The sequence below is a fragment of the Apiospora marii genome (assembly GCF_038362585.1).
Source record: "Apiospora marii strain CBS 49790 chromosome Unknown utg000005l_segment0_segment0, whole genome shotgun sequence".
In the NCBI taxonomy this organism is placed as follows: Eukaryota; Fungi; Ascomycota; class Sordariomycetes; order Amphisphaeriales; family Apiosporaceae; genus Apiospora; species Apiospora marii.
In genome coordinates, this window is record NW_027117377.1 from 21,901 (window position 1) to 40,541 (window position 18,641).

General features: G+C 56.3%; 4 protein-coding genes across 4 annotated transcripts; 1 reads left to right on the plus strand and 3 right to left on the minus strand.

The window, feature by feature from the left end:
* Nucleotides 1-169: 169 nt before the first annotated feature.
* PG985_007889 (uncharacterized protein) lies at nt 170-1,807 on the minus strand (the record flags this gene model as incomplete). The annotated part of the gene is made up of 4 exons (XM_066827657.1): nt 170-559; nt 612-1,387; nt 1,574-1,708; nt 1,771-1,807. The coding sequence occupies 4 exons, from the start codon at nt 1,805-1,807 to the stop codon at nt 170-172; spliced, it is 1,338 nt and encodes a 445-aa protein (XP_066682569.1).
* Nucleotides 1,808-4,884: 3,077 nt separating this feature from the next.
* PG985_007890 (uncharacterized protein) lies at nt 4,885-6,039 on the minus strand (the record flags this gene model as incomplete). Its single annotated transcript, XM_066827658.1, has 1 exon — nt 4,885-6,039. The coding sequence occupies one exon, from the start codon at nt 6,037-6,039 to the stop codon at nt 4,885-4,887; it is 1,155 nt and encodes a 384-aa protein (XP_066682570.1).
* Nucleotides 6,040-7,437: 1,398 nt separating this feature from the next.
* PG985_007891 (uncharacterized protein) lies at nt 7,438-8,694 on the plus strand (the record flags this gene model as incomplete). The annotated part of the gene is made up of 1 exon (XM_066827659.1): nt 7,438-8,694. One exon carries the CDS (start codon nt 7,438-7,440, stop codon nt 8,692-8,694), a length of 1,257 nt encoding a protein of 418 aa, XP_066682571.1.
* A 640-nt stretch (nt 8,695-9,334) lies between these two features.
* On the minus strand, nt 9,335-10,258 carry PG985_007892 (uncharacterized protein; the record flags this gene model as incomplete). The annotated part of the gene is made up of 1 exon (XM_066827660.1): nt 9,335-10,258. One exon carries the CDS (start codon nt 10,256-10,258, stop codon nt 9,335-9,337), a length of 924 nt encoding a protein of 307 aa, XP_066682572.1.
* Nucleotides 10,259-18,641: the final 8,383 nt, after the last annotated feature.

Here is an 18,641-nt window from a genome sequence, read left to right on the forward strand (position 1 = left end):
TCGATGCTGCCCAGGGGCATTGCAACTTCCCCGCCCAAAGGCGACTTGTCACCCCTTCCCGGGCCGAACTGCACGTCACTCGATCGCTGCTGGTTGATGCATCTGACATACTTGTCTTCGTGTCGGAGAAGATCAAGCCTAGCAGCCTTGCCAGGACAGCCCTGCATCATCAGTGCAGAGCCCTACCACTTTTCCCTTTCCGCGCCAAGTCGAGGTTTCGGGTTCGTCCGGGCCGGGCGAGAGGTCCACCAACTTGGAGCATTGCCGGGACTGGTTCAAGAACTGCTAGTATGTCTGGCTCGGCTCTCTCACTCCAATGAACACGGCCATCTTGCGCTTTGGTGACAAAGGGGCACTTCTGATGTCTGTGGTTGCTGAGCCCTATCTCCATCATCGTTCGCTCAAGTCCACTGGCCGTTGCCGAGTTCCTCTCGACAGGCTCCCTGTCTTGGTGACCGCCACTGGGAAGTTTGTGTGGTCCCGGCGTATCTGCAGGGACATCAATGCTGCTCCTGCTTTGCTCTGGTGTCTCGGTCCCCGTCGATGTATGTCCTTCTTGCTGTCAGGTGTGTGCTGTTGACGGATTCGATTGATCGGGCCTGCCCAGGTACGAGTGACTGCCGAAAGGTCGGTGCCGCTACGTCGACTGTCAAGTAAGGGTTGAACACCTTCTGGACGGTCAGACACCATTTCAAAATAATGCAAAGACCCTTGCACCCGCCAGCGACATAGGTGAAGCCGCACCTGCATGCTTCCAGTACAGCGGCAGTGACATGTTGGACGCCATCACGCCCATGAAGTAGTCGGAGAACCCCGCTCAGCTTCGGACACTCAATCCCCGGTGCCCCTTCCATTCCTTGAACTAGTGCGCCGTGGGGGCGTGCGAGGTCGTTGGATCGCCTCTTCAGTGGTGCGGCTCTCATGCTTTCGGACCATGATCCGGAACACAAGCAATCCACTTGACTCAAAAACACTGCTTCCACTCGCCATGGCTGATCCGGCGACGGGGATCCCGGTCGAGGTTTTGGTCGATCCCCTTGGAGTGATCCGGATGACGTACTCTCGGTGTCAACTCTCCTGCCTTCCCTGGCCTTGCTTGGTCTGCATGAGCAGATCTCGAGCTCGAGATCCGATCTCAGAACGTTGGCCACCGTCTTCCGTGGGGCTGCAGTGACCTCTGAAGCTCCTGCACCAACTCGCGATGGTTGCTCTGCGATGCTGGCTGTGCTAGAGGCGGGAGTACTGGTTGTGGGCAGTGAGGTTTGGCCGATGAGCGCAAGGGGTTGAGTCAAAGTTGCCCGAGTGCATGAACCGCCGTGCCCCAGGATGATCATAGAAGAAAGTGCAAAGCCTCGACCCTTGCTCATGCAGCATCGGGCTACCTGCTCTACATGCAAAGCAGTCACTGTGATGCTATGCCACGGGAATAGCCCTTCGTTGGGGATGGGGGAACATACCTCGAGACGGGGAACCGAGTGTGCTGCCTAGCTTCCCTAGCCCTAGGGCTGCAGAGGTTCTTGAGATGTCGTAGTAGTTCTTCGCCGGCCTGGGAGAGGCAGTGAGCCCGGCTCACCAAAGCTCCAGCATGAACCATTTGGCCAGACGCTCTCCATGTTCAGCGTGGCCCCAAATATGCCATCTTCAGGCTGGCAGATAGCCCTGTCGTTCTTGTCACGGTCCAGCACACCAGGAACACCAGGGCCACGATCTGGGACGCAAGTTCAGGAATAGCCAGAACCGGCAACCCGTGAAATGGGCAGCAAAAGACACGTGCAAAGCTGTCACGAAGCCGAAGCTGCATGGGCATGAGTCGACACAGAGGCATGCAAGAGTTTCTCATCTACCCAGCCTTACAACTCGGCGTACCGAGAATCGTCGCAGAGAAATGTGCAGGCGTCTGGCAGCGAGACAATGAGGGAAACAGGTCTCAGGAGAAATGCGAGAAGCAGACGACTAGATGCAGACGATTAAAAGCAGATGACGACAAGTTCCAGGTTTTAGTCGAAGATGCATGTGCATGATGCCGAGACGAAGACAGGCAAGACGCCCCCAGCAGCTCCGAGACTCAGTTCGGAAGACAGGAAAATGCGGCAAAACCGCCCGTGGAGGAACCTGGAGGTGTATTCGGCGGTGAAACAGACGAGAGAAGCAGGTCTCGCATACTCAAAGCAGATGACGAGACATCTCAGGCTGAACCGCGAAGACATTGGGGAATGAGCCATCAACGGCAAAATGGGGATGACGCAAATGCTTCTCAAGAGGCCACGGGGGTCTGGCCTCCTTGTGAGTTTGTTGCAGACGATCCCTGCCTTGATTTTGCATCGTCAGGAGGGTACGGATCAGCGGCCACTCCAGCGCAAAGTTACCGTTTACACACTTACGCGCCCGCAATGCCAGCGTTTCACCCGACGTGACCACGCTCATGACGTTTCCCGTTTATCACTTTCAAGCAGGGGCAAGCCGACATCTAGCCCGTCACCCAGGACGGCAGCCAGAACACCTTGAATCACCAGATCTACTTGCTTGCACTCCATGGGAGGGGACCCGAGAGTCTAACATGGGCTACAGCCGCGGAAGACATGAGTAAGAAATCCAGGCCGTGTAGAGCCCACTTTGAGACACCCGCCAAGACAGTCTAAGGGCTCAAGGCTGACATGGTCTAGTTGGTTTAGCAAGAATGGACAGGGATGCCAGCAAGATCTAGATTGCGGTCCTGAGAGATCTGTAGCAGACCGCGCCTGCTCTATCGACGATTGCAAGTGGGGGAACGATCAACGCAACCAGGCTGCGGATATGGCAGACTGGACAAGACTCCCCATGTGCATATGGCAACCCGTTGCGCCAAGTGAAAGATGGAGCTTCCCCGGATCGCAAAGCACCAGTACGTCCGGATGTCGTTCACACCGACCAGAGATAGACCAGCGAACCAAATGCACGGCTACTATCTGCCGTGTATGTTGCGGTGGGATTGTGCCAAGAGTGATCAATTCCACGAACCCCCTCGTGGCCAGTTTGTCCAGTGCAACAGTGGGCTGGACCTCAGCAATGGCAGAGCTCCATGTTGACACGCCCATCAACCGGTTCCGGTAGCTCTTCTCGACATCAGTGCCATGCCGACGCAGTAGATCCCAGTCTTGTGCACGACCATTGAGCTCGCTTGCTAAACCCCCTGATACGCTGCATCCTGGAATCCCGCAACAGTCCATCGATGCTGATCCCGGCTCCCTGCTGCTAAGTTTGTTCTGTGGGAAAAGTAGCTGCCTCTCCGTATGGCTATTTCACAAGTTGGAGGCTGGTGTGTGGAGGGATAACCAGCCGTCGCATTCAGAAGTGAGCTCTTGGACAGGAGGTGTCTCATGAGAAGTGTTGCTGCTGCAAAGAGGGTAGCCCCGACAGAGCTGGGTGGTGCCGCTCCAAGGCTTGAGTGCACCGGGCTAGTCCAAGAGAGTGCAGACCAGCCCAGGCCAGTCGCACATGGGGTTCGCTTACCATCATCTACCCAGGCCACCAAGACGCCTTCCTGTACTCGAACATCCCTATATTGGATGGCATCCCCTAGACCACGGCCTCCTGGTCCAGGATGACTTGAGATGGGAAGCTTGGGACTTGGCGTTGAGAACCATTTGCCTCATCTTAGACCACAGGGCTTTGTCGTTGCCGTAGTGAAGAGTCCCGTCAGCCTCAAGGGGTGCCAAGGCCTATGGTAGGAAGAGTGGTCCAAGTAGTATCAGAGTCTCAGTCACAAGGAGGGAAATGCCGGCCGAAAAGAGACCAAGCGGAACATGGCAAATGGGATGAGTGAAAGCTCATCAGAGCCGGCAGGGGTATTAGTTGTGGTGCTAGTTGGTGCAGAGTTCCGGCTGACTTGGCATCCTCGGCCCCCTCACAGTCAAAGATGGCTAGGTTGAGCATCACGTAGGCCAGACAGACTTTCGTGTCCGGCTTGCCATGGACGAGGTACCCCAGACGAGGACATGAGTCGAAATGACCAGAGCTGGCCCGAAGCATCCATTGCGAAATCCGGGTCCACGCAACAAACACTCGGGGTCGAGGGCGAAGGCGAGGTCGAGGTCGTGGTCGAGTTGGTTCACTTTGCTTGGAAGGGCTACTGGTACCAGTCCGATTTGGTGGTGCTGTTTGGTCGCCGACAGCGAAGTTCAACTAACGGCAATTCCGAACCCCCTCCATGCCGCCCTGGATGTACTGGTCCCGGAGACCGTCAATGTTCCCGCCCAAAAGTGGTGAAACTGCCGGACTAGCAACAGATGCACACCGCCGACTTCATCCGCCAGTGCATCTGCTTGAAGAACCGCCCAAGCTCAAGTGATGCCGAGACTGACATTGATCACTGGGTAGGTGAAGGGTGTCTTCGATGCCTTGGTTCCTTGAAACCATATCCCCCTGCCCCTGAGCTTTGTCGTACCGTCATCAAATGCGCCCCTCTGAGAGCCAGGATCCTGAGACAACCTGTTCGCCGGAGCCCAACAAGCTGTTTGAGCTCGAGCTAAGACAGCTCTCAGATAGAAGGCTCGGGATAGGAAGTGGCTACCTCCTGATTGGTCTGCTTCAGAAACATCAAAAGCCAATAGCTGGACGGCATGGTAGGACCTGGCCACCCGCCCTTTTTAGGTGCGGATTGGCGTTTGTTTGGCTAAGTGGGCAAGCGTCTCTTCTTCTGTCGCGGCGATGAAACCGGTGCTCTGAAAAGCAGATTGCAATGACCTCGACAGTAGTGAGAACAGTGCCTCAAACACGGACCATGTATGATGTGGTATCCCATGACGACCTACGGCAACTCTACGACATGCATTTCAGCAAGCAAGGCGATCACGGCAAGGCACGACGAAGGCACACAAACAGTGTATGAATTTGGCTCTATTTGATCTACTGGGGGTCGACGATGTCGTCAATGTCGGCAATGACCAGGTTCCAGTCGTCAATGTGGCGCAGACTGTCGCTGCCGAACAGGCGCTGGGCAATCTCCGCCTCGAAAAAGGCAGCCATCTCGACGTCGGCACAGTCGGAGGAGACGAGCTCTTGGAGCCACTGGGTCAGCATGAACCAGCCGTCGCGCATGGACTTGACCACCACGATGTCGGCGAGGTTGGTGTTGGGGCGGGCCACGGAGAGGGTGAGGCAGCGGCCGCGGCGCTGGCCGTGCTGGTCGATGCGGTCGCCCCAGACGAGGTGGACGAAGCGGTTGTCGAGGAGCTCGTTGATGCGCCGGATGTCCTTGGCGACGCAGCGCTTGAAGTCCCGGCGCGGCGGGAACAGCATCATGAAGGCTTCGCAGCCTCGGAATTTGTGGACGCCGGGGAAGAGGCGGCGCCATAGCTCATCTCGAGAAACGGCGGGCATGACGTACAGGGACCGGGGGCCTCGGCTGTATACGAACGTGTACTTACCTGCATCGACAGGCACAGGCCTGGGTGGCTCCTTGGGAGTTGCCACCTTGGGAGATTTGGGGGTCACATTCTTGGCAGACTTGGGAATATCTCCCTGGACTGGCTCAGGAGCAGCGTCACTTTGTTGAGCCGCCTCGCTTGGACGGCTCGGGGGTTCAGTTGCAGTAGGGGCTGCGTCCTCGGTTTGGAGGGTGGTCTTGTTCAGGTCATCGGCGATCTCGTCGACCGGATCGGATGGGCCCGGGGCGGGCGCGGGCTCGATTCTGCGGTCATCGGGGACAACTCGAGGGGGCTCGGGGGGACTGCGCTGGTGATCATCGTAGACGGCCTGCCACTCGACCGAGTAGGGTTGCTTGTTCAACTCGGGGCGCACGTACTGGAACGGGCGGTGCCGAATGACGTACTCGAACATGGTGCGGTCAATGTGCCACTGGTAAAAGTCGACGCCGACGTTGCGGGGCGGCAGTGCTGCTTCTTGGCGCCACTTCTCTTGCACAGCTTTGCGCGCCGTCTCGACCAAGGTGTTGAGGGTGGCGGCCTGGTTGTACTTGGCATCGTGGTTCTTGATCTCGGTGCAGACGTTCTTGCGGCGACGAGCCGTCACGGGCGGGAGGACATCACGCGTGGGCGCCATCTTGGTGGTTCGTGTGCGAGAGTTGTCGGACGGCAGGTTTGACGCTTTTTGCAAAAGGACGATTGGCAAGCTTGGGGCGCGGCAGAGGCAGACACGCTCAAGTCAAAAGGCAGCTGTTTATTGTTGATTGTCCACCCCACCTATTGTTCACCGCGGATGGGGGCCGCCTACGAGGCCTGTGGAATCAGGGCACCTTTCCGCAATTGAGGCGACATTGAACACGCATTCAGAAGGTAGCTATCTGCTAGCAATTGCTTAGTCCCCAGGTGATGCAGTGCCGTTGAACACGTCTACGAAGACTGCTGCAATTGAGGGAGCTTCACCCCACCAGGTCGGCAAGACCCAACACAACAGCAAGTTCATCTCCATAGTTAGCTAGCGATCATGCAAGCCAAAATGCGCAGGATCAATGTAGACCACCAAGTGTAGGCTATCAGGTCCGAAAATGCTGAATGGATCGCATCGGTATCACAAGACTCGCGGAGATGTACTTGATCGACTTGGTCATTTCTGGGGCCCAGCCCAAATGCTCGCCTAGAGCGTCTGTAGTCTCCGTCTGACAGACTTTCATCTCCAGTATCTCGTCTCCTTCTGATCGGCCCCGGATGAGGTTGACCATCAATGTAGAATGCCATTTTCATTCGGGGTTTGGGGAAACGGTTCGGGCCCGGCACTCATCTCCACCCTCAGGCCGTCCAAGTCTTGGTGGGAGTCCTTCAATTCCGATTCCCCCGGCTTCTGGCCCTGCTCATTCACGTAGGGTATCCTGTGACTGGAGATCTCCCTATGCCGAGACGTACTTGGAAACTGCCAAACGTCAAGGCACGACGCCCCAACGCCACCGGTGTTCGAGTCGACAACGACTCACTGTGGGCTGGCCTCGAATTTATACGTCTTACATGACTCTCTCGCACATAGCATCGCTCAATAGATAGCACAGATTTGACGACCTCCAGCTATTGCACTTAGCTTGTCAGAGGAACTGTCCAGCAGAAGAAGGGAAGCTGTTTCGGCTGTGTAAAGGCTATCCGTGAATTAGGCGGCGGATGTGCACACTCATGCTCGAGATAGACACTCCTTTTCAATGCATGCAATTACCATCTTGCCTCCAATTGATGCCCCTGCTATTGGCGTCTGTGGACTCTGAGTCCGCCGTCCCATTCCACCAAGGCAAGCCATGTGGTGAGGTTCGGCCCCATACGAGTCACAATTGCTTGTCCCACCATACCAGTCTCAACTGACCCCCACCGATTGTTCACGACCGATTCTGCCGGCCCAACCCACCATCAATCGGCAAACGCGACCTGCTCAATTTCTGTTCCTCGCAACCTCTTGCGAAACCGAGCGCAGAACACCAACCAACCATCGCAAGAACATTCCAGCGACACCACCGCCATCATGGCCGAACAAGCTGAAAAGGAACGCGTATTTGACATCGCCGCCACTGCCGCCAACCTAAAGCGCGCCACCGCCGCCGCCAACAAGATCGTGCGCGACGAGTATCCTCCCCTTGACGCCAACGACCTGCAACAGTTGGTGCGCCCGCCCACCCTGGATCCCATCCACTGGACCCCGGCCCATCTGGCCGCATCACAAGCCGCATGGCAGGCAGACCCCATGAGACCAGCAATTCTGGATCTCCACGGCAACAACAGCATAGCGCCGCTCTGGCGCTACACCATGCGCTTTTTCCGCAAGTTCCCCGATGAGATCATCGGCGACAACGACCTGGTCTACGACGACTCGTCCAACAGCACCGTGTCTGTCAACGGCCAGGACGTCCGGAGGCCCAACTGGTCGGCCCCGTTTGCCAAGGCCCTCCTCACCCTCCTCTGCCACGATATGTGGCAGGACAACCCCGACGCCGCCGCCATCGCCCTGCAGTACGTCATCAAGTGCCACAACAACGACCAGCGCACCATGCAATGGCCCAAGCTCGGCACCACCATCGACTCCTCCTTTCTCGGCCAGTTCCGCGTCACCATGGCCCTGTCCCCCGGCAACGTCGAGTTGCCCGAGATCCACCGCCAAGTCGACCAGCGCATCGGCAACCGATCCGTGTGGTCCAAGCTGTTCTCGGAGATCGAGGCCCTCGCGTTCCGGGCCGCACCGGCGCGGGCCCCCCTGCGAAGCGCCCCCCTGACCGGCAACGATGTCGGCACGTATACGGTGGCCACGAGTCACCTCAACATCCTGATCAACGCCCTGGACGCCATCAAGGACCGCCACGGCATGAATCTGTTCCGAAGGGCGGAGTTTTTCCACCGCACCGCCGACGCCGCCATGAAGTCCAACGACTTGCCCTCCAAGGCCAACTTCCCCGCCTACAGAGAGCAGGCCCTCGTCGCCATGCGTCACCGCAAGGCCAAGGCCGCCAACGTGGCAGCCGTGCCCGCAGCAGCACCGGCAGCACCGGCAGCAACAACGGCACCCAGCACCGGGGCACCAGCGGCCTCTGCTTCGACCTCAGCAACCGCAGCAACAACGGCGCCCCCTGCCCCTCCCAAGGACCGCCCCACCATCACCGGCGGCGAACCCGAACCCGACGATACCGAGGTTCCCCAGACCATCACCCTTTCCGCGCCCAACTACGCGCTCCCTGCTCGCGGCACCCACGAGGTGTCTGCTGAATTTGCCTCTTTGGACCTGGAATAAGTGGCACATTAGTCCACTAGTTGAATTGATTTTTTCCCATGCTGAAATCCGTTCTGTGTCTGTTTCTCGTAAGCTGAATCGTGTTCTCGTGAACTTCTAAGCGCGTAGTTCCATATAAGAGCAAGCCCATTAGGGGGCTCGGTTGCACTCAATGCTTGGCGATGCCTTGGCATATTTCCACAAAAGCCTCGGGCCGTCCCTCTGTCGCGCACAAGGTAGAGCCCATAAGCACATTCAACAGACGCCATGTGGCGCGCGACGACCTCCTCGGCGATTCGATAGTAGATGAGGGGTATGAGATAACATATCGACGTTACCACCCACCGGGAGAAGTGGCGGAACCCCGGGTCACTTGGAGTTGTCGAAGCGCTATCGTCTGCCACTGTTCTGTAGCACTGAGTGGAGGAAGCAAACAGTCGTTTGGGATGAATCCCGAGATCAGGATTTCAGAAGTCCCGGACCCATACTTGGGATCAACAAATGCTCTCACCAGACTCAACGGACACTTCACATGAAGACACATAGAACACGAGAACAGATGTGACGGCTTCCCGATTTTGGGGAAGCCTAGGTCTTGTATTGCATGTCTACGACTGCTGCATCTATATAAGGCATATTCGAAAGGGGGTGTTTGGCCGGACTATGCCAGCGGACGGCTGTGTCGTCTCCCTCGGGACCGGGATCGGTGTTTCGGGGGCGAGAGTTCGCGGGACCGGACCCGGATACTGTCGAGCTCGTCGCGGAGGCGGTCTCTTTCACGCTGGCACTCGTCCCGCTGGGCCTTGGCTTGTTCAAACCGCTTATAGGTGTTGCGCTGGAGGGACTTTTCTGCCTCGTACCTGCCGGCGAGGTCTCGGTTGATCTCGGAGAACTCGTCCAGCTCGGCGTCGGCCAGCGCCTGCATCGTCCTCAGGCGGTTGATCTTGCAGCGGTCCTTGGCCTTCTCGTCGACGGCGAGGTTGGTCAGCTGGCTGATCTGGATGGCCAGTTCCGCGTGGTGCTCGGTCTGGGTCCTGGCGTGCTCCTCCAGTGACACTGTGAGCTTGGCAATGGCACTTACCTGATCCCCTGGGTCCGTTTGCTGGGTGGTCTGGCTCAACTTCTGGTCAAGACTAGCCACATTTAAGTCGACCTGCTTCATGGTGTCAGCCAGCTCGTTCATCTTGCTTGCTTGCGCAGTTTGCGCAGCCGCGGTCCTCTGGTCTTGTTCATGGTCACTTTTGAGCGACCTCAGGTCTTGGAGTTCTTGGGCGACTGTTGCCCGTTCGAGTACCAACGCATTGCGTTCTTTGGCGGCAATCTGGCGATCGTTGGTCGCGGCCCGGCGTTCATCGGCGGCTTTCTGACGGTCTGCTTTCGCTGCCGCCAGTTCTTGCTTGAGCTGCTGCTCGAGCTGCTCCATGTTGGTGCACATGGAGGCGAAGAAGGTGAGGAGGTTCTTGCCGCACCGTGCGTCGACGGGCATGTCCACCTTGATCTCGCTCAGGTATCGCAGCTTGGTCTCGGCCAGCCGGCGCATCTCGGCGTAGGGGAGTGCGGACGTCATCTTGGTCTCGGTGTCCATGTTGGCGGTTGGTCGAGCTGCAGCGGCGTTTGCAGGTTGGATGGCATCGTGTAGAACTGAAAGCGAGGCTGCAAACGCTTCCTAGACATGCATGTCAGTCGCACCTTCCTCGTCGTATACAGGGAAGGAGCAAATGTCGGGCGCATCGGCGTTTGTCGGCTATACCCGGCATTAGTTGGGTCCGTGCTTTACCCCTGAATGGGTTGACACTGCAAGTCAGCCGCATCAGCCGCGCTGACTTTCACATTTGCAGGCAGTAATGTGCAGTGCCCGCCAAGTTATCCGAGCTGGTACTGCCCTGCCTGATGTCCGTTGGCCCCATTGGCCGTGCCCCCGCGAGGGACCTGAGCATCTTCACGAGCCTCAGTCCAGGAGCACTGATCTTGAAATGCGCAGCTATCGTGGAAACGTGGTGATATAGAGAGTCCTGCAAATGGTGACGACAGCATGAGAGCTCTCCGTCTTTGGCATCATCGAAGGCCAAACTTCGCTAGTTGCAAATCCAGCGGTTTTCCGTACGTGTCACGACCTGAGGACTAGATGCTCGATCTGGGGTCTTGCATCCGGCGGCAGCGGACCGTCACTGCCCCGTTCATGTGACTTGGGCTGCGCCTGGCTGAATTCTGCAGACATCTCATCTTGTTGCCGGTTTGCCAAAGATTGTCTCCTACTATGTCGTGCAGATGGCTGCACTCTATGCTGGCGGGCCCTTTTCAGGGCTTGGCAAAGACTTGGCGCCGATGCGATTGGCAAATTTCTCATCGGCACCACCCTCGATGACACCGGAATCCGTGCAGATACCCACGGTCCGGTAGCCTGCAAAAACAAAATGAGGCCTGATCACTGGCATGCAGGATAGCCCGGCTTTCTACTGTTGCAATGGCATTAACGACCTAGCACTTCACATTTGGAAAACCAGACATTCGAAATCTCTATGCTTGTAGATACGTGTGTCCAGACTGCGAACCTGCGGACCTGCAACTCCTGGCTGACAGCTTGTCAGTCAGTTCAAGAAGGCCATGGCGACCAGGAGGCTTCATAAATCAAGCCCAAGTCGCCGGGAAAGACTGAGCAGCTGTCTCTGCATTAGGATCAACATTGTGAGCGGAAAGAGTCACAGTCGAGCGTGGGCGCGGCATCCAATTTACCGAGTACATCACTCCCTGCCAGTCAACCGTGCTTGGGATTGGGTTTGTCCTGGCATGTGGGGCCGAGACGGGTGAGAGATGGGTTGCAGAGGGGCAATGCAAGGTGCTCCCAGTTCAGCTGCTCACGGTCAGCGCTATCAACCACCCAAGCGTCGGTCCGCCAAGGTTAACTGGGCGATCTCTGAGTAGCCACACTTGTGGAGCTGAGCTGCATCAGAGCAGAATCAGCGGGGGGTTTACAGGGCTGTGGTCATATTTGTGAGATCCCTGCGCTAGCCGACGACGACGAGCAAATCGAGGTTGTGGGCTGTTAAACGAGAAGAAAGAGACCTCTTCGCCGCCAACAGCGCCCTGACACGTGTGCAGTTCAATGCCTGCGCATCGTCCCACGTTGTCTCGCGTCAACCTAACAAGTGGCAAGCATATGGCAGTGGCATCTTCGACGTAGCATCTAGTCACCCGAAATCGAATCCACACTGGACTGACAGGAAAAGGGGCACGAATTCGAAATTCAGTCTGGCTGGGTCTTTGCATGTATCACCTTTAGGCCTACGTGCGGCGCTCTGGTTTCTGCAATGGTGAGCAATGAGTTAACTGAAGAACGAAAGAAGCGACTCTGAGATGTGTCTGGACCTCTCTCCTACGCCGGACCCTAGAGCACCCCCAACTACTGGCCATGGCAGCTTTGATGTTTGAGTGAGGATGCTATAGCTCCCGTTTGCTGCGTGCTCAAAGGCTCTCCCTCGTAGAGCCTGGGCTGGCTGAGCTGCAGGGATCCCGGTACTGTCCCCTGTTCCATTGACTGCCATCGCTCGAAGTGTCATCCTGCCTACTGAGCGTTTGTCGCTCTGTCACCCTCGTTCCCGTCTGAGAAGAACCCAAGATAAAGCCTCACACAGGCTCAGCTAAATGGCACGCCTCGATAGTGCTCGACCATGTTCACGAGACCGGCGCTCCCCTGATGAGACGCAACCTCAGACCGACTTACCACCACGATAGAGCTGCCGCTGCGTTTCTGTCAAGGCACAACCATCGACAGGCCAGTTTTCGGGTTTCCCGGAGAGACGGCGATCCACCCATGACCATGTCGGTTCAGCTTCATGGGCCATCCTGAGAGTGGGGTTCCAAGAGATTCACAATGAGGGGTTTGCAGAAAGGTGTACAATGACTTGCTGGATTGTAGGCAGAAAAGAAGTGATGCTAGACGCATAGGATGACTGCTGTGGCAGCTTCAATGGCTGGGAGGCGGTAACCAATGAAAGTGAAACAGTCGGTGAAACACCAGCCGAAGACAGCTCGAGATCTTCCGAGAAAGACAAGTGAGGCTGTAGATCACGAGCCAGCATGCCCTATGCAGTGCTGCATTCATGACCTACAGTTGCGCCGGTTCCTATGAGTAAGCCGCCGAGAAGTCAATGGGACACGGCAAATCAAGTTGGCGCCGAGACAGCAGAGCCTGACAGGCACAAAGGGCGAAAACGACATCGTGGCAACTGCAGTGACGATGCAACAGTTGCTGGTGACACCAAGTGTTCCACCTTCACTTTCCCAGTCAGTCCCACTCGAGCACCACGCCATCGAAGATTTGACTGAGTAACAAGAAGTCGACATGCTGTGCCATCTCAACGAGTAAAAGAAGCACCTCCTCAGCCAGGGAAGCAGTGTCCACACTCCTCTGGGGCCTAAGTGCAAGCCTAGGAGGAAGCACCCAGACAAGAAAGCTAAAGTCATTGATCGCTTGGTCTATTCGAAAGCCCTCGAGCTTCGATTTCCCCAAGGGGGCCGCCGATGCTAACAGCAATGTTAGAAGCTATTGATCCAGTTTGTCTCGCAACTAGATCTGGCCTTCTCGCACATATCGCCACAGCATGTTCAGACCCCGACCCTCCAGCCTCCAGGTGATCCTCCTGACCCGAGACACATTGCTGAATGAAGAGGGGACGCACTTTGACTGAGTCGCATGAAAAACACTGCAACCCGGAAGGGGGAGCCGAAGAAGAAGAAGAAGGGCAGGGTCTAAGAGCATCTCGAGAAAGGGAAGAAGCAAGAGGACGCGAAAAAGGAGGAAAAGCAAAAGCATGAGCAGAATCGGAAGTCGCAGCAACAGCATGCCCGAAGGTCCTCCGCTCGCTTGCCATCTGTAAAAACGAAGACGGGTCGAGATTGCTCCATGGTGACCATTTGTCGGACGGTGCTGCTTCTTTCATCTCAGAAGCGGTTGATTGCGGCCTTATAGGCACTACTTGTCTTGACAGACCGTTCCTCAGTGGCTCTCCGGGAAGCTGCTTGGACAGTGAGCATCGACTTGGGGGCTGAGGGGCGCGCTACGGGGACTTCTTGCCAGTGCAGTGCTGACTGGTTATCGTGCCATACCTCATCCGTTGTGTTGTGCAGTGAGGTCAGCTTTGCGAAGCTCCTCAGCGCTTTTCTTAGCCAAGCTTCTGCTACTCGCACTCTGTATCTGTCAGGTTCTGGCTTTCCACCCACGAGAAACAGTCCATTACCATGCACGAAATCCCCCAAGACCCCTAGCGAGCAGGCACCACGATGTCGGCTGATTGAAGAACCGAGAGATCCAGGCAGTAGATGCCGAGTCCAATGGGCATACTTGGGCATACCCGTCTTCTTGGCAGCGTATCCAGCACCTAAAGCCTTCGAGACTGTCGCTGTCACCCCTTCCATGCCCGAGGCGTGGGATCTGAGCAGGTGTATCCAGCAGTTGAGGAGACTAAAGCCAGAAGAACATCACACCGCGGGCTCATGCGCTGAACATGGAGTCTGTGTGCCGGTCAGGCCCAAGAGCTTCTCATCTTTTCGAACACCCAATCATCCTTTGCGCTGGGAATCCAGCGGCAGTGACCAAATAAACACCAGACGGCCCCCGGCCATCCACGCAGAGGTCTACAACCTAGCATCGGTCACGGGAGCTGGCGCAACTGTCAGAGAAAGTTGAGAACCTCGCCGACTATTGCCTTCAACGCAGACACTGCTCTCGCGAACTGACGATCCATCCATGCCTGTCTATTGCACTTCAAATGCGTCCGTCGCCAGATTTCCACGTCGGAAGAGCAGCCGTACTCCATACGGACTGATCCAGAGATTCGTGGTGATGTTTGGCACCAGCCGCGACACTGCAATCTGACAATGACTGTCACTCAGGCGGCCCCTTTGGAGTGCTGTCTGGTAAAGGCTGTTTGCCGGGAAGGAGCAACATCGTTGAAGGGCCCTCTGAACGTGATAGTCTGGGGTGTGGTCGGAGACAGATAATATGCCACAATTCTCGCGTGAATGGGAAGTAGGGACAGCTCATTCATCTGCTAAGCCATTCTCCATGCCCTTCTCCGTAGTCTTGGCGCCAAGCCGCTATACAGGGCTATCCCGGCTGTCAGGGCAAGGCTACCAGCACCCAGGATCTAACATCGTCTATCCAGGACTCAGTCTACTTCCAACCTTTACCACCGACAAGAACCATCTCAGTCCCACCCATCTCAACGCACAACCATGGGCACGGCTGCGGATCAACCCCAGTGGCGACGCTCTCTTCTATGACGCATTTTTGGGGCTGCAAGGTAGCTGTGGGGAAGTGCAGTGACATGAAAGAGGGACCCCCTGAGCTCAGCACCAAGTTTTCGGCTTGCACTCCCCGAAGCGATGGCGTCAGGGCTTCACAGAAGAATTCCGAGCCCTCAGTCTGCTAGAACTGGGCGCTGACCAGCGGCAACGTGGGAACTCGGAGATATACACCCAGCCTTTCGTTGGGAATAGCCCGTCTCGACAATGCAGTCAGCGGAACACGTGCCAGGCCTTTGGTCTATCCTAGAAATGGCTGACATTTGTCCGGCGCCACGAGTCTCTGCTCCTGCCAAGGTAGACACCCGTTTAGCCTGTACCGACTCCCGGCAGAGATGAATGGTTGCGTACACCCAACGGTGAGTTACCGCCGCCGGCACCTGCTCCCCGGCCTGCACCACTCGCGACTTGACAAGTTCCCAGCGCCCTTCTGCCCCAACTCCCACCGGAAGAACCCTGTAAGCATCTGAGCAGTCCACTTTGTTGTCCCCAAGAACCGACAAACCTGCCCCCCTACTTCTGCAAGAACGCCAACTGGCAGTCGGTCTGTCTCACCGCGATCACCCTTGGGAAGCTTCCAATCCGTTCCCCTCGTATGGCCCTCAAGCACGCGATGGATGGACCTGGGCCTGTACAGTCTCTCCCAGTAGCAGCCCATCCCGGTGTTTCGGTTACACGAGACGCTGTCTCCCTTGGACATCCGCCACAAATGAGTCTTGGCCAGACTCCAACCGATAGCGACACTTTAGGACCCAGCTTTAGTCTAGGCGCAAGTGGCGCAGGCGGAATTTCGAGCGTCCTGAAGGCACAGAGTGCTGGCAATGCCCAACAACTAGAAGGGATTGCAGCGTTGGCCAAGGGACAGATTGGTACATAGTTGCCTGTCGAGAAGCAATGGCCCCTCGAACCATGAGTGGTTTTCTGCCATGACGGCCACTGACTTCACATCAGCCCAGCCCCTGGTTCGATCATTGCACGCCCAAGCCCCGCCCGCAGTCACGAGAGATGACGGCAGGTTAGGGCTGAACGTGACCCTTAAGCCAAACGTCCCAGGCAGTAGTCCCAGAGTCCAAAAGGTGCAAAGCGCTGTTGAGAGCCATTACCTGAAACCCAACGTCGGTCAAGGGATACCGTGATACACAGATCCAGGCCGAATAGTAATGTCATCTCGACCAACGAGAAGCCTTCTCCACTGCGGCCATTGCCTTCCCATCCTTCGATCAGCCAGGGTTTCAGCCGAATGGAAGCGACATACACATGCAAATTGGCCGACATCAGACTCCCACGAAGGCAAGGGCAAGGGCGATTTTCCAGTCCCCAACACGTTAGTAGATGCCAATACCACCAGCCCTTGAAGTACTGTGGCCTAGACTGAGTCCCGGGGGGCTGGGAAAATGTTCTTGGGAATTGTTCACTGTTGTTAGGGTGTCTAGTCCTTGCAATAACTTGTCTGCCCAGTGTCCTGGCAGTTACCCAGAAGAATGTCATCGATTAGGGCTTTCAAGCGGCGTTCGAAAGCCTAATGACAACGGCTAGTCTCACGGTAAGGAGGACTGGTGAGGATGACTTTCCGTCCAAGATGCCTTGTCCTTTTGCCTTTCCAAAACGGCATACTGGTCCAGTCAAAGTGCCACCATCTAGGAGGGACTACAGAGGTTTGGCAGACAAGTGGTTGACCTTCTCACCGCGGACAGGGGGCATCGAAATCCCACGCTTCTTCAGTCGAGCAGGAGCAGGAGGTACGCTCTACAAACATGGCTGCTGGCGAAGTCTAGCTGTTGCACATCTGTTGGTAGCCCGCCAAACCGATTTAGTTGATCTCATCACGTTCCATTGTGTATAGGTGCCACTGCATCAGGACTGTGGAATGCTGCCGTCGTCCTTTGTGCTTAAGAAAATGTGTTTCCATTTCATGGAAGTATGACAGGACTTCCTTGCTGGACATGCAGTCGAGCCCCTGTTCCTGACGATCTCTACAGCCTTACCAGTAGCCGTGGTTTCATCCTAGGTAAAGTCCACATACATGGGCTGTTGGGTGGTGCATGCAGACTTTGACTACGGGAGTCTCAACCTACATTGAACGATGACCACCGCTTGGCAAGTGTCATGCTTGGTCAGGAAAAACGAGAGGAGGCGATTATTGGTCGACGATTACAGTATGGCGGTGCAGGGATGCTGCTCCCCTCTCCCGACATGAAGACGCGTGTCTTTCCCGCCACGGCAATGGAGGCTGAGGTTTGGCCCCCTTTCGAATGCAACTTCGGCACTGCGTATTTTATGGCTGTCGAGGAATCTCGGCGTCTGCATTCGGGCCTGCATACAGCCTTTTGAGCTTCGAGGCTCAAGAACACGGAGCTCTGGCAATTCTTCCCTTCGGCAGGGACGATGTTAGGGACAGCGAGATCCTCCATGGACTCATATTCTTCTTGGCAGCGTTTTCACTTGTCACCATGGCTTCAGGCACATCCGGCGCCTCTCGGCAGTGAGATCCGTGAGACGATGATGCAGAGCTCGTTGTCTTGAGCAATGTTGCTGCTACGAGGAATTGTCTCCAACTAGACGTCTCAAGGTTCGATAGCTGATTTCACAGCGGCTTGGCCTCTCGGTTTCCAAGTCCAGACTAAGGCACCCAAGCTCCATAGCTGTTCACTGTTGCCCAGATGTTGCCGGTGGCGCTTGGTCAGGGTGAACGACTACGCATATCAGGAACTCGGGGCCATTTCCGGTTCAATCAAGTCGCCTTCCAGATTTCTGCCCCAATTCTACCAGCGTAGGAGGATCCAAGGGCTGCCTGAAATGGCACTGACCTTGATGCAATCGCATCCATGGGAAGTGAGCAGCAACTTCTTGCTCAAGGCCCCTGCTCTGTTCTTGCTCACCGGCTTTGCCGTGGTTGCTTGGCATAACTCAGTCAAGTGTGCGGGACAACACGAGTGAGAATGGCCAAATCACAACATCATCATGCCTTTTGACTCCCAACTAGAACACATCGCAGCCGCGTACATGCACACGAACCGGACGTCCGGCATTCGGTCCGTGGCGGCCGACATCCGCAGACTTCATTTCTGTCGGGGGATGCGGCCATCACGGGAGACGGCTTCAGGCATCTTCTTCTCGCAGGATTGCTTGCGCAAACAGCTGAAATCGAATCCCTCCGCTCCAGGCGACATCGGTGGTGACCGGGGTTGGTAGATGGCGTGGCAAGACGGGGCCTTCTCAGTCGAGGGATGCCATGTCAGAGGATGCATTTTTCCATGCAATACGGTAGCCCAAGATGGGTTTGCATTTGGCCCATAACTAAGCTTTCGCAGGGGGCACTGTTTGGGGCTGCGCGTGACCAACAACTTTCTACCTCGGCGATCAATGCAGGGGTTGACCCACGCGTAGCCTGGATGGTGTCAGACATGAGGGCAACGGCATTGATCATTCGTGCATAGGACTGCACAGACAGATGGCAGGTGTAACTCGGCAAGTAGCAACTCCAAACCATGGCGGATCTCCAACAAGTAGCCAGGGAAGGCAGCAGCAAGTCTCAGTATAGAGAGGTTGACAGTCATCCCCCCCAGCGTAGAGTCCTCTTCCGACTACACGTTCATCTGCTACTTAGGAAGCTTTCCACTGTCAGAACCCGACTTGTCGCCATTGGAGTCCTATTTCGGTCCTTC